Here is a 14,581-nt window from a genome sequence, read left to right on the forward strand (position 1 = left end):
TTTGCTTCCTTGGTTTATCTGCTTAACTAAAGGATAAAGTAACTTCTACTTCTACTTCCATTAGATGAATGAAATATTGTGGATATAATGAAAATAGTGTATATAGTACCACTGGCCAAAATGCAGAATAATGTAGCTTTTATGATATTTCTAAAATTATGTCATTGAAAGTAAATTAACTCTCTATGAAGATTCGTGCTTGCCCTGGATAGTACAGAGCTAAGGTTGGCTCGTGTCAGGACAGAGGCTGCTAGGAAAACCAATGGCAAGGATCTAGATTTTGGTCCTGCCCCATCCTGACTATCTAAGGTTTTGAGATAAAGTAAGTATCGTAAGCCAAACACTAGAGTCAGTGAAACAAAGATTTAAAGAAATGACCTTTAAAATTTGCTCATAATCATATCTGTTCTTCTTCTACTAGATTATGTTTGAATGCACTGTGTCAGCCATATTTTAAAACTCTTACGGCAGTTTATGCCCTGGATATCACAATCAGATGTCTTTCAAAAATGTTTTATTTTTACCTGATACTTTTGTATTCCCCCTGCTTTGCTTGTAACATTAACAGTTATTTCTTCTTCCTCCTCCAGAAATTTCTGACAATATTCTGAGTCTTTCTCCAGGACAAAGCCTGTTTCTTCTATTATATCTTCAAGATGAAAAACCTGCATAGATTAAGGCATATAAATAGTGAACTTAAATTCATTTCAGTAAATATCATTTTAAAGAGAACAAGGGATTGTTACCTTTTGAATGTCACCAAATGCTAATTTAGCATGTTACGAGAAAAGCTTTTTTCTGCATTTATTGGTAGTGAAGAACTTGGCTGATGTAGATGGATCTATTCCTCGTAGTCTCAGGACAAAGCACATTATGGTGTGTATATTTTTTACATGTGAAAACCAATTAAAAGAGCAGCCTTTATCAGCTGAACCAAAAGGGCAAACATTAAGAATAGAAGGAAGCTTCAAAGACAAGCCTAAATTTGAGGGATGGGTGAAAAAGGAGTTCCTTATTGCTAGGCAGCTACCCCCAATCTGGATGTAATGCCTTTGCTATGGAAGTGTGTTTTACACTGTGTACCTCTGTGGTATGTCGTTCGTCAGCAGAATCCTCCTTCCAGCCCACTCACCCTCAGTCAAGGCAGCACCAGCCATCTGATTCCCAAGGCCATCTCCAGGTCCTCCCTATCTCTCTTTTTTAAAATTAATTAACTTTTTATTATTATTTTTTTTGGCTGTGTTGGGTCTTCGTTGCTGTGCGCGGGCTTTCTCTAGTTGCGGTGAGCGGGGGCTACTCTTCATTGCGGTGCGCAGGCTTCTCATTGTCATGGCTTCTCTTGTTGCAGAGCACGGGCTCTAGGCGCGCAGGCTTCAGTTGTTGAGGCACATGGGCTCAGTAGCTGTGGCTCACAGACTCTAGAGCACAGGCTCAGTAGTTGTGGCGCACGGGTTTAGTCGCTCTGCGGCACGTGGGATCTTCCCCGGGCCAGGGACAAACCCGTGTCCCCTGCATTGGCAGGCAGATTCTTAACCACTGTGCCACCAGGGAAGCCCTCCAGGTCCTCTCTTGACTTGCAATACCCTAGGAATCGTTCTAGGCTCAGACTTAAGGGCCTGTTTTATGGTGACACTCACTGGTGGGAATGTAGTTTCTGTTTACATATGCATTATAAAGAAAACTTACCTCAACAGGATAATTTCTTCCTGAAATTCTCAGAATAGGGCAGTGTATGAAATAGCTAGAAAACTTTTCACTGTCTACAGTGGCACTCATTAGAATCAAATGTAGATCAGAGCGTTTCTGTAAAATTTCCTTCAAGATAATTAGTAGGAAGTCTGACTGGACACTTCTTTCATGAACCTAGCATAAGGGGAACAAAAAAATCATAAGGTCAAGTAATAGGCTAAAACAATCAGACATTCAAATCTACTAAAAGTTAATCAATATTTACATATAGTCAGTACATGCAGAAAGAGAAGCTGTATGTTTCAAATAAGGCAGATCTTCAGAATTGAAAATAAAGTCACCCTCTAAAATTGAAGTCGGTAAAAATCCGCATATAATGAACAAGATTAGCTATGATAGTAGGACTCTACCTTAGGAGATGGTTTGTAAGTGTTCAGCTGATAAGATTAGGGTATCTCCCAATTTCACTGAGAAGCCAGTGTAACTCTTAAAGCGCTGCTACTAATATACAACTGAACAGACACAAAACTGCAACAAGACAGATAGTTTATCCACTATGTAGAAAAGGGGAATTTGATTAGTAGGAATCTGACAGGTTCTCTATCAACTGTCTGAGAAAAAGGCTCTTATGCCCTTCCAACAGATGCATTTTAGGGACGAGCATTGTAAACCTGCTATAGAGCATAAAAAAACATGGGACATTGTCAGAACTCAATATCTGCTGGATATACCAGTCTATATTTCAACTTCCTGTACTGGGGTTATTTCTACTCCATTTTATTTTATGAGATTAAGGCAGCATACAAAAGATAAAATACATCAAGATAACAAAAATTAAAACGGTTTTGATCATTCATTTGCTCGGAAGGGAGGCAACAATGGTCAAATGTTCACTACAAACAGTACTAAGCATTGTGCTAGATACTGGGGATTAAAAAATGACCAAGGTAGTCTTTTCATTTCAGAGTTTACAGCCTTGTTAGAGGATACTGTAGAGGATGGTTTGAAATTACATATGAAGCGTAGTTAATTTTTTGGGGGGGGGGGTAGGGGTCTAATATTCTTTTTTTGTTTGTTTTATATTTAATTATTTTTTTTATTGGAGTATAGTTGATTTATAATGTTGTGTTAATTTCTGCTGTACAGCAACTCAGGTGGTCAGGAAGGCTACTAAGAGAGATCTGCCATCTGTGCTGAGAACTGAAATGAGTTTTAGAGGAGGAGAAAGGAACAGTATGATAAAGGGAGAAAAAGTAGTCATGGGACACAACTTGTGCAAAATCATGGTGGACAGGGGGATAATTATACATTTCAGGAAATGAAGAAACAAAAATGACGCCTTGAGCATGGGATGAGGAATGGGCAAGAGAGAGAGCTGGCAAGGTACTCAGTAATCTGCCCATATGAGGTCTTGTAAACCGTGTTAAGGAGTTGAGACTTTATCCTAATGAGTCAGGGTAGTGAGTAAGATATTTCAAAGCAGGGGCATCATGTGGTCTGAATTTTGTTTTCAAAAGATAAATCCAGCTATAATTGAAGAATGTAGTAGAAGAGAGCAAAACAGAAAGTAGGAAGTTTAATTAGAGGCTTTTGTACTAATTAAAAGAGATAATGGTAGCCTATATGAGGGCAATACCAGTGAATATGGAGAGGTAAATGAATGTGAGAAAAGTAAAATCAACAAAGTCTAGGTGATTGGATTTAGGGGATATGGGAGAAAGAAGAAGGAATAATCTTGGATGTTTTTACTTAGGTAGTTTGACGAGGATATTTAAATCTGAAGCTCAAGAGAGAAAGATTTCCTGAACAGAAACAGATCTGGAGAACCTCCTCAAATAGATGGTAATTTATATAGATACTGACATTTTTAAAAAAGAAAATTAAAAATGAGGATAAAACATAAAATAGAGCTAATAAAAATGAGGATAAAACATAAAATAGAGCTAATAAAAATGAGGATAAAACATAAAATAGAGCTAATAAAAATGTATGCTTTATTAAGTACACTTGGAAGAGGTGGGCAAAAAGTTTGGCTGTAAACATACCAGCAGCCAGAGGAAAAGCTACTTAACTCACACACTGACCATAAACTAAAACAAATCGCACAACTATTCCTAATAAGAAAGCCAGAAGTATTATCCTGAGCATCTTCATAAAGAAGGTCCTGAATAATGTAATGCACTCTATGCCAGCATCTCTTACATCATTATATTTAACATGATGATGAATTTCACTGGGTTTTTTCTTACTCTTACTGTACTTTTCAACAAGAGGTTGACATTATCATACTGAAGCACAATTCAGTAAATCACGCCTACAGACTGCTAATACTAAAACATCAAAGAACAGCTCCCTGAAGTTGGTCTAACTTTTAAATTAGGATTCATTCTGATATATATTTATTAATCAATTTTCTAATAATTTGGGGCTCCAAGAAAACTTACTGACTGGCTGATACAAGTATTTCATCTTACCTAGCAGTAAAAATTTCTCATTATAAATGGATAAATTAGCATTTTGACTTAAGTTGATTCTTGAGGATACTGATAAAATCTAGGTCTTAGCCATGCACAGCTGCAACTGTGACACCCCATTCCCCACCCAACACTGCCAGGAGCAAGTTACCAATGGGCCTGCTCAATCAAGCAGCCATACATCCTCTTTCTTTTTGACATCTTAGTGATAACAGTACAACTCCTTCCCCCACTGAAGATTAAAGACCCCTTAGATAAAAATGAATTCCCATCACTCATCTATAACCAAAATTATTGTATTTAAAAACATCTTACCCTAAACTTGTCCAACAACAGGAAAATGGTTAAATAAATTATGGGACATCCAAATTATATACTTCTATAAAGCTATTAAAAAATAGTGTTTTTGTAGACTAATGATGTGAAAGAATTATAAAATAAATATCGCACATGCTAAACATACACATATATAAATGCACAAATGTCAATATTAATTTTTTTTCTGGATGAGACTACAGATAATTTTTATTTTCATTTTTGTATCTCTCTATACTTCTAATACTTACTAACCAAAATGAGGAAAATAACCCAATAATCTATGTATAGTCTATTAATTAAAAATCAAAGAATGACTGAACTTTCACTAATGCCTTCTGAACTTGGTGAATTAACAGACATTCATAGAAACTTTACATCTGGGAAAACTGAAAAAAATTTCCATTTTTGAATAAAAGAAATGCTGTATATCTTATTTTTTTCAAAAAATTATGTACAAAGCAAGTCAGTTTAACATGTACTAGGCTAGCATACCATTTAAAATAATTCTAATGTGAAACTTTTGGCATAATTCAATTTTAGTGTGCATTCAAATTTGATTCAAGTAGGGGTATATCTATAGGGAAAATGACATACTGATGAGGATTCCTTGTTTTTTACAAGAATCCGAGAAAATCCTTTAACAAATGTAGTTGAGAGGCAGCAGACTGCTAAGAGATGGCTGCAGATGTACTGCCTGGGTTTGAACACCCAGTTGTAGAGCTTATTGGCTGTGTGAATTTGAGCAAGCTATTTAATCTCTGTGTGCCTCAGTTTCCTCAACTGTAAAATAGGGATAATAATATCTACTCCACTGGATTGCTGGAAAGATTAAATGAAGTTGTATATATGAAGTCCTTAAAATAGCACCTTGCATACAGCAAATGTTATACAGCATTTGTTAAATAAATCAATTTACAGGAGACACATTTGTTAGAGGAAATTATTATATGTAGAGGAAATTAAATAATTATTATATGTAAAGTGTCTGGCATTTAAGCATGAAGAAAATGTTAGCTAGTTTTAGAAGTAACATCTTTTTAATTCAAAAATGTTTAGAATTTTTTTCTGAACATGACTACAGAATCAACTCACCTCATCTACAATAACGTGAGACACATTAGTTAGGAGACCATCTTCTTGAAGTTTTCTTAGCAAAACCCCTGTTGTACAGTAGAGTAACCTGGTAGATTCACTCACTCGAGACTCCATCCGGATCTGATATCCACACAAAGAATTCTGAAGGGAAAACACAAGGCCAAGATTAGAGTCTCACAAATGATCTAGGAAACAAGCTTTAAAAAGTACAGGTGCTGATCCTGCTACTATATGGAGCAGTCTAAGTAAATTTGTTTAGTGCAATTTATTACTTTCCCATGGTCTTCAATTATATAAAATGATAAAATTAGTTTCTGCAATTTTAATTTTTTTTTTTTTTTGCGGTACGCAGGCCTCTCACTGTTGTGGCCTCTTCCGTTGCGGAGCACGGGCTCCGGACGCCCAGGCTCAGCAGCCATGGCTCACGGGCCCAGCCGCTCCGCAGCATGTGGGATCTTCCCGGACCGGGGCACAAAGCCGTGTCCCCTGCATCGGCAGGCGGACTCTCAACCACTGCGCCACCAGGGAAGCCCCCAGTTTCGGCAATTTTAAACAAGAAAAACCTTTTATCAGTTTTGAAACAAAAATCTGTTCACCTGCTTTGAGTACCATTAACATTATTACGAAAATATTAATAGATTTAATCAATTTCTTATTAAATTATCTTGGAGCAAAATATTGAGGTACCAAGGAATAGAATTTTAGAGACGCTCCTACAATTTGGTCCACTTTTCTATCAAGATCTCATAAAAGCTGCAACGATTAAAAACCAGTGGTGGGGGGGCTTCCCTGGTGGCGCAGTGGTTGAGAGTCCGCCTGCCGATGCAGGGGACACGGCTTCGTGCCCCGGTCCGGTAAGCTCCCACATGCCGCGGAGGGGCTGGGCCCGTGAGCATGGCCGCTGAGCCTGCGCGTCCGGAGCCTGTGCTCTGCAGTGGGAGAGGCCACAACAGTGAGAGGCCCGCGTACCGCAAGAAAACAAAAACAAAAACAAACAGTGGTGCCTGATGGGAATCCTGAAGTCACTTCTATTCCCATCATATTTTCTTTCTCCTTCAGTCATTCCTTTGTTATACTTGTAAACATGTCTGTCATCCCCTTAATGTAAATTCCTTATAAGACAGAAATTATGTCCTTTTTCCTCTTTCATTTCGTGAGAGAAACCAAGAAAAATTGCCAAATAAAATGTTTTTTAATGAAGGGATACCTAACTTAAAGATAGAGACAAAGATGTTAAGTATCATATTTATAAAGAACAATTCAAAGTATAATTAAACTGAGTTATATGAACTGGGAATTCATTACATTTGGTTCTAAAGCAATTTTACTCATTCCTATACTTTGCAGTCACTCCGGTTAAGGTCTGGCCAGTTTTGTGTATACTTTTATCGCAAAGTGTGTGACAGTAGATATTTAAGTACTTTTTCTATTATTTCTTTTATATACAGGATTTGAAAATAGTCTGGCATTTTCTTTTATATTGTTTTTTCCTTCTGTTCACTGAACTAATGAAAATCATTCAGGAATACATCCCACGGAAAAGATTTCCAAATACTTGAGCTATCTGATATTAACAGTTATACTTGTGTTTATATTCTTTGAATGATCAACTTAGTATGTAATATATTTGAATACTCAATTATTAAAGTGCATATATTTTTCCTTTTATGTGAGAATTTTAATGATAATTACTGACAGTCCTTTGCATATAAAGGAGAGTGGCATAATATCACATCTATCCAAGAAAACATGAGAAACACCTGAGATACGCTACTGAACAAACAGCATTGGTCAAAACTCATATACGGCACAGGCTTCCATTTGGGTCCCAAGGGCACAGGTTGAGTGAGGTCAGCACTCTCTGAGGTGAGGTTGAACAGTGTCTCACCTTTCCTCCAGGTCCATTTTCACAGCCCAGTTCCTCACACACTCTTGTGGCTAAGCTCACCGCTGAGACCCGCCGGGGCTGGGTGCAGACAATGCTGCATTTACTTGTTTGCCATTCGTTCAGAAGCAGGTCCTCCAACAGGAAATGTGGCACTTGAGTACTCTTGCCGCTCCCTGTTTCACCTGCCACCACCACAGCCCGGTGCCTTCTAAGAGTTTCGACAATTGAGTTCCTGTGTTTGAACACAGGTAACTGTTGCCGTTCCTTTAGCAGTCTCTGGTACTTAGGTGTGCTTTGCAACTTTCTAAAGAGGTTTCTAACTGGCTCCAAATCTTCTGCCTTTTCTGATTCCAAGGACAGTGCAGAAAAATCCTCATCAGAAACTAAATTTTCCCAAGATTCCTCAGGATCTTCAGAGGTTTCTCTCGTATTCTCAGATTGCTGTTGTTGCTGTTGCTGCTGCTGCTTCAGTTTATTCAGAAGTTTGGCAATGAAAAGGTCACGTGGTTTATTGGTCTCCATTTTATTTAACTGTTCCTTTCTCTTTTCTGCATCACTCCACTCCAGCCAGACATCTCGGTAAGTGGGCGGAAGTAACTGATGAACTGACTATAAAGGGAAAACACAGTAGTTATGTCGTTTTCACTAACTACTGGACACCAAAATTCAATAGGTTAGAACTTAAAAGGATAGCTGCCTTCTTCTTAAAATGTCTCTTAAACTAGTGTTACTACTTTAATATAAGATAAACATGTATATGATGCAAATTTATAAATAGCATATATTCAGGCTTCTAGACTTACTAGCTGTGTGACCTTGGGCAAGTAACTTAACTTCTTGGTGTCTTAGTTTCTAAATTTGTAAAATGGGGCTAATAATAGTACCTCCCTTACAGGCATACTCTGAGGTAAACTAAGTTAATCATGTAACGTGCTTATTCCTGGAACACAATAAACTATTAAATACATGTTTATTATTTATTCATATAGTGGTGCTATTTAAATATACAGATGATCCATAATGCATCTTTAAAACAAAGTTCCCTCTGAGATTCCAGCAGTTGTATATTACAGGTCAAAGTATTTTAAATGAACTCCACTGGATGAAACTGTTATCTTAATTCTGTGTTATAAAAGAGCCTGCAATTATTTCTGTAACACTGATAGTGACTTCCATCAATTAAGCTTAGCTTATGATACCTTATTCTGCAAAATGAGGGAAATAAAGACATTAAGCACTTTTACTGACACAAAATGGAAAAGAACTATTGTTGGAGTTCCACTTAATCAGTGCCTAAATTTTCAGTAGTTCTAATTCCCCATGAAGAAAGATATATTATAAAATATATATTATATATTATATAAATATAAAATATATATTATATATATTTATATATATATAAAATATATATTATATTTTTATTATAAAAAGGAGATGTTGACAATACCCCCCAACCAAAAAAAAGAACATTGTGTTCTCTTAAAAGTGCTCTCTTCAGTAATACTTTATTTTCATCTTTCCTTAAACTGGAAGCTTATAGTCAACGTAACCTAAAAGTGAAAACTGGAACCAGTGTCTAATTTTTTAAAGTTGAGAGAAAATATAACATTAAAGGAAAACAAATGTTTAAAAACTCTCCTTAATTCAACCATTCTAGCACAACTATTTTTTAATCTGTAAATTAGTATAGCTTACAAAGCTGGACCAAATGGTTCAGAGCCTCTGGTCTAAGGAGAGAAAGATTGAACTATGTTTAGGAGTGAGAGGAAGTCAAAATTATAAATAAGCAGAAACAAGGATTAATCAGAAGCATTCAGTAAGAGAAAACTGGCACAAAGGGCCATAATTAAAAACTAACTTCCACATGCAGATACAGTTTTATGTTGACAAAATATACCCATTACTCCAGAAATGATTTTTTTTTTTTTTTTTTTTTTTGCGGTATGCGGGATTCTCACTGCTGTGGCCTCTCCCGTTGCGGAGCACAGGCTCTGGACGCGCAGGCTCAGCGGCCACGGCTCACAGGCCCAGCCGCTCCACAGCCTGTGGGATCTTCCCGGACCGGGGCACGAACCTGTGTCCCCTGCATCGGCAGGCAGACTCTCAACCACTGCGCCACGAGGGAAGCTCCCAGAAATGATTTTTGAAACACTTAGGTCTAAAAAGTCTCACCTGCCCTTTCACTAAACGATAAAGAGCTAAAGTAGCTCCCAGGTGCTGAGCTTGCATGCCATCCTCTGTTAAGATTGTAGGGCATACTACCAGTACATCATCTTCAGACTTGATTACCCTTACCCTACAAAGAAACCAAAAATATTTTAAAATAAAATTGATGAAGTAGAAAAGGTCAGAATTCCATTAACATTGAACTGTAGTTTAATTATTTAAATTAAATATTCCCATGGAAGACATCATACTACATAATGACTTATAAGCACTATCAATCTGAGATGTGGAATTAGCTTCCTAAATATCTTCTTAACTCATCAGAAAAAAAAAGATTTTCATCTTAGATTTTTCTATAAGTTCATTCAGTTAACCAAAAACATACCTACATTTCCAGTATCTACCTACTGCAACTTTTTCAAAGGAAGGATTTGGACTCTTGGGAAGATTCTTCCTGACCCAATCGATCAGAAATTGTTTGGGAGATTTTCCAGTCCAGCTTCGAGCAGTATAGTCAAAATTTCTTACATCATGAGGTTCTTTCTTTTTCTCTAAAATGATAAAGATTGGTTCTTTAAAAATGGTTATGTAGTAATATACAGTCTCTTTTGAGAGATTAATGTTCTCTCACTTTTGGGAACAGACTTTTAGAAGAGAATAGGTTTAAAAAAAGACAGACAGAAAGGCTTGCTCTTCTTTAAGTGATGTAAGGAAATCCTCTTGATGGACAGAATCAGTGAAAATCTGGATCTTTTTAAAAAAGTATCTTAAGTTATGTGTTCTTGTAAAATATCTATGACACAATCCATGCGATGAATTGTTTAGAATACTCTGAATTACAATGTTTGGTAGACTATCTTTTGAAAAGATATAAATCAGATGTCATTTCTCTGCTTAACAGCTGCCACTACCACCACTGTCAATGGCTTCATGTTGCATATAAGATAAAGTCCAAATTCTTCATTAGTACCTAAAAGCCCTCTATGGCCCACCCCTGCCTATTTGTTGTCAGTCTTCCATCATGCTCGCTATGCTGTAGCCATACTGGTCATGAGTCAATTCCTTAAATGCTCTAAACCTGCCTCGCTCAATACAGTAGCCACCAGCCACATGTGGCTAAATTTAAATTAATTAAAATTAAAATTTCAGTTTCTCAGTTATACTAGTCACATTTCAAGTGCTCGATATAGTTGACCCTTGAACAACACAGGTTTGAACTGTACAGGTCCACTTATATGCAGATTTTTTTCCAATAAATATACAAAAACACACATGAAGAACATCATGTGTAAGACTTATATTGAAGTGGATAGCCTATCCTTACACAGGCATGAGGTGATAATTAATATAAAATTAATAATGTGTTATTTTCTTTGTTTTATAACTTTGCTTTCAAAGAATTACCTTACCTTATAGAATGCCTCTCTCTCATAATTGGAGAAACTGCATATCAGCCTATCATCATAGGTAAGTGGTTTTTTAAAAAATGTTAACAGTGTTTCCAATAGTATATTATGAATACTACTGTAATACTGTATGCCATAAAAATTTTATAATGATTCTTTCATTAGTGTATAAGGCTAAACTAACAGTGAAGTAAAGCAGTTATATTGATTACACTAGGGTACCATTAAAGCAATCATATTGCTGCTTCTTCGTTATTAATGCATGAATCATTATACCTATAAACAACTAAGAACTTCTGCACATTATCTTTTCATTTTTGATGTCTCATGTTAGTAATACATATAACAGCTACAGTGTTTTGAATCATATAAGACAATGTTGATATAGGTACTGACAGACGATTCATCTTGTACATAGATAACATAAACTCACAGAATCTATACAGTACAGTACTGTAAATGTATTTTCTCTTTGTTATGATTTCCTTAATAATGTTTTTCTTTCTCTAGCTTACTTTATTGTAATAATATAGTATATAATACATATAACATGCAAAATACGTTAATCAACTGTTATCACTAAGGCCTCCAGTCATTAGTAGGCTATTAGTATTTATGTTTGACTTAAACATAGCATTATGTTTAAGTCAAAAGTTATACGCAGATTTTTGACTGCACAGGGGTCAGCGGCCGTAACCCCTACGTTGTTCAAGGGTCAACTGTACTCATATTTGGCTAGTAGCTACCACATTGGATAGTGCAGATACAGAACATTCCCATCATAGTGTGTTCTGTTGAATAGTGATGCTCTAAGCTCTTTTCCACCTTAGACTTCCAATGTACTGTCTCTTTCCTTAGAAGTTCTTTCCACCAACTCATTACCAGGCTAATACCTAATCATCTGTCAGATCTCAGAGCAAGACCTTAGCAAGGTTTCCCCAATGCAAATTAGGCCCCCTTATTAGCTCTATTATTGGAAGCCAGTTTTCTTTCTTCAACAGCACACATCACAGTTTGTAATTGTGTATCTATGTCTGTTTAAAGCTTACATTCCCTGCTAGACTGTATACTTGAAGAGAGCAAAGATCAAGTTATTTTGCTAATAACTGTACATGTAGCACCTGATATTATGAACAATAAAAATTCAATAAATATTTGTAGAAAGAATGTACAATTAAAAGAACTGACAATTTAGTGTGGGACTCAACTGACTATATTACAGACTGATAAATATACTAGCTATATCAATAATTTACCTATGAGCACAAAGAAGAGCACACTTACACAACTCTGGTGGCACAGCAGGAATCAGGGAAGGTTTAAAGAAGAGGTGCTGTTTGATTCAAGCCTCTAAGCAAGGGAAAGGTTGGCCAAGAAGGGGAAAACAGGATGAGCAAAGTCATGGAGCCATGAAACAATATATGTTTTAAAGAATGATGTAGCTGTAGTACATAGCTGGGAGAATAAGGTGGAAAGGATCTTCAGTGCCATGATACAGGGTTTGAACTTGCTAAGTGATTAAAATTTTTAACAGGGAACTCACATTTTGATCTGTGTTATGGAAAGATAATTCTGGCAGGAGTTTGGAGGAGGGACTGAAGAGAGATGAGGCCGAAGCAAGATGTTTGTAATTACAAAATGCTATACAAGTTATCATAATTATTATTTTTCCAAGACAGTATGTGGAAGCATAACTTTACTGCCATCTTATGTAGTTTGCTGGAATACAAAGTAACAATTTCTCAATTATATAGTCCTTGACATTTTTCTATTTACAAATTATACCCTGGAACACTTTCCCTTCATTTTACCTTTCTCTTCTTCAGTAGCAGCTGTAGATTTTTCAAATAAATTAAAGTTCAAAGCACTTTCCCCTTCTGTGGCTACAGGAGGCTTCTTCCTTTCATTCTGTTGATGTGAAATCTTTATGGCTGGATTGAATACTGGATGGTCTTCTAAAGTTTCCATTTCTACCAAAAAAACCATGATGCTTATTTTTGTTTTATTATATTTGTTTTTCATGCCTTTTTACTTTGCAAAAAATGGTTTAAAAAAACCACATTCCTTCTTTTTCCTTGTAGTCAATTATTCAACACTTCCTTCTAGGAATTTGTGCTAGAAGTCAGAGACAATTTATTTTCACATCATATACTAACATTTTCAGAACAATTACTTAACAGATGTAGAAGGCCAGGAAAAACATCTTCACTAGAAATAAATACACATGGAATTATATCCACCTCTTGTTCTCGAATGGAGATGGTATTTTATAGTATACATCTGAGGTTAACAAACTATGGTCTGCAGGCCAAATCCAGCCCTGCTGCCTATTTCCATATGGCCTGTGGGCTAAGAATGATTTTTACCTGTTTTAACTGGTTGAAAAAGACAAAAAGATATATTTGGTGACATGTGAAAATTATATATGAAATTTCAGCATCCATAAAGTTTTATGAGAACATAACCATTTGTTTATGTATTGTTTATGGCTGCTTTTATGCTGTGATAGCAGTTAAGTAATTATAACAAATTGCAAAACCTAAAATATTTACTATTTGGCTTGTTGCAAAAAGTTTGCCAATCCCAATTATAAACTGTTAGGAAAGAGCAGACATATTAAAAAGAGGCAACCTCCATCCTAGGAAGGCCAATAAAGAAGAGACATTTATACGTCTGAGAATTTTAAAGTGTTTACCTCTTTGAAATTTCCTTATTTTTTCTTGAGCCTCTTTTTGGCCTTGCTTGTTTTTTTCTAATTTAAAGGTAGCTGCTTGCTCCTTTGCATCCAGAAGTTTTGCTGCAAGGTGCAAGTACCTTTCATTCTGTTGTTCCAAATAAGATGATGATAAAGAAATAAAAAGAAGAGCAAGATTAGTTTATCTATTGTCAATGTATTATATCAAACCCTATGATCTTTTGATCTTATTCTTTGATCCAACAAATCTTTTAGAAATTTTTCATAGAGAAATGATACAAATGTGCAGATTTGCAGGTACATAGATGTTTACTGCAGTACTGATTGAAAAGGAAAACTGGAAATCAAGTGTGGTACATCTCTACAGAGAAAACTGGTCAGCCACTGGGGAAAAAAGTGAGGTAGCAAAAGAATGAGGGTGATCCACATGGAGAAACTTCCTTGACACGTTAAATAAAATAAAGCGAACTACAGAATAAAATGTAAGTATGAGCTCATTTCTGTTAAAAGAAAAATTAAATTTTTATACATTTTATAAATACATGTATTTAAAGGATTACATATGCAATAATAGGATAATACTCATTTCTGAAAGTTACCTTCCCATAATCTTTATCTTATGAAAGATAGCCAGGGACATTAAACAAAAAAAAAAAGGCCTCTGGGGAAGATGGGTGCTATAAAACTTAAGGACTAATAAAATAAAAATAAAACAAACAAACAAACAAAAAACTTAAGGACTTAACTCTGCTGAGCAAAAACTAGACAAAGTTAAAGCTAAACTCAAATTACTGTTTTTTTCTTTAGGTTAGGTTGATAGCAGATGAGAAGCATTAAAGCTCTGGGTGGA

At 35.8% G+C, this 14,581-nt stretch overlaps 1 protein-coding gene across 2 annotated transcripts in view; it reads right to left on the bottom strand.

The window, feature by feature from the left end:
* Positions 1 to 14,581, bottom strand: part of DHX29 (DExH-box helicase 29) — a 48,222-nt gene that overhangs the window by 17,985 nt on the left and 15,656 nt on the right. The window contains exons 7-14 of one of the 2 annotated variants that reach the window (XM_060142953.1): positions 13,732 to 13,858; positions 12,848 to 13,006; positions 10,016 to 10,181; positions 9,637 to 9,760; positions 7,465 to 8,073; positions 5,574 to 5,717; positions 1,687 to 1,863; positions 525 to 665 (exon numbers count right to left, since the gene is read on the bottom strand). In XM_060142953.1, the coding sequence (XP_059998936.1) occupies positions 525 to 665; positions 1,687 to 1,863; positions 5,574 to 5,717; positions 7,465 to 8,073; positions 9,637 to 9,760; positions 10,016 to 10,181; positions 12,848 to 13,006; positions 13,732 to 13,858 (1,647 nt within the window). Of the gene's footprint in view, positions 1 to 524; positions 666 to 1,686; positions 1,864 to 5,573; positions 5,718 to 7,464; positions 8,074 to 9,636; positions 9,761 to 10,015; positions 10,182 to 12,579; positions 12,715 to 12,847; positions 13,007 to 13,731; positions 13,859 to 14,581 lie in introns of those variants that run through there. The other variant, XM_060142954.1, reaches the window with a different exon arrangement.

The sequence above is a fragment of the Lagenorhynchus albirostris genome, chromosome 3, assembly GCF_949774975.1.
Source record: "Lagenorhynchus albirostris chromosome 3, mLagAlb1.1, whole genome shotgun sequence".
NCBI classification, from domain to species: domain Eukaryota; kingdom Metazoa; phylum Chordata; class Mammalia; order Artiodactyla; family Delphinidae; genus Lagenorhynchus; species Lagenorhynchus albirostris.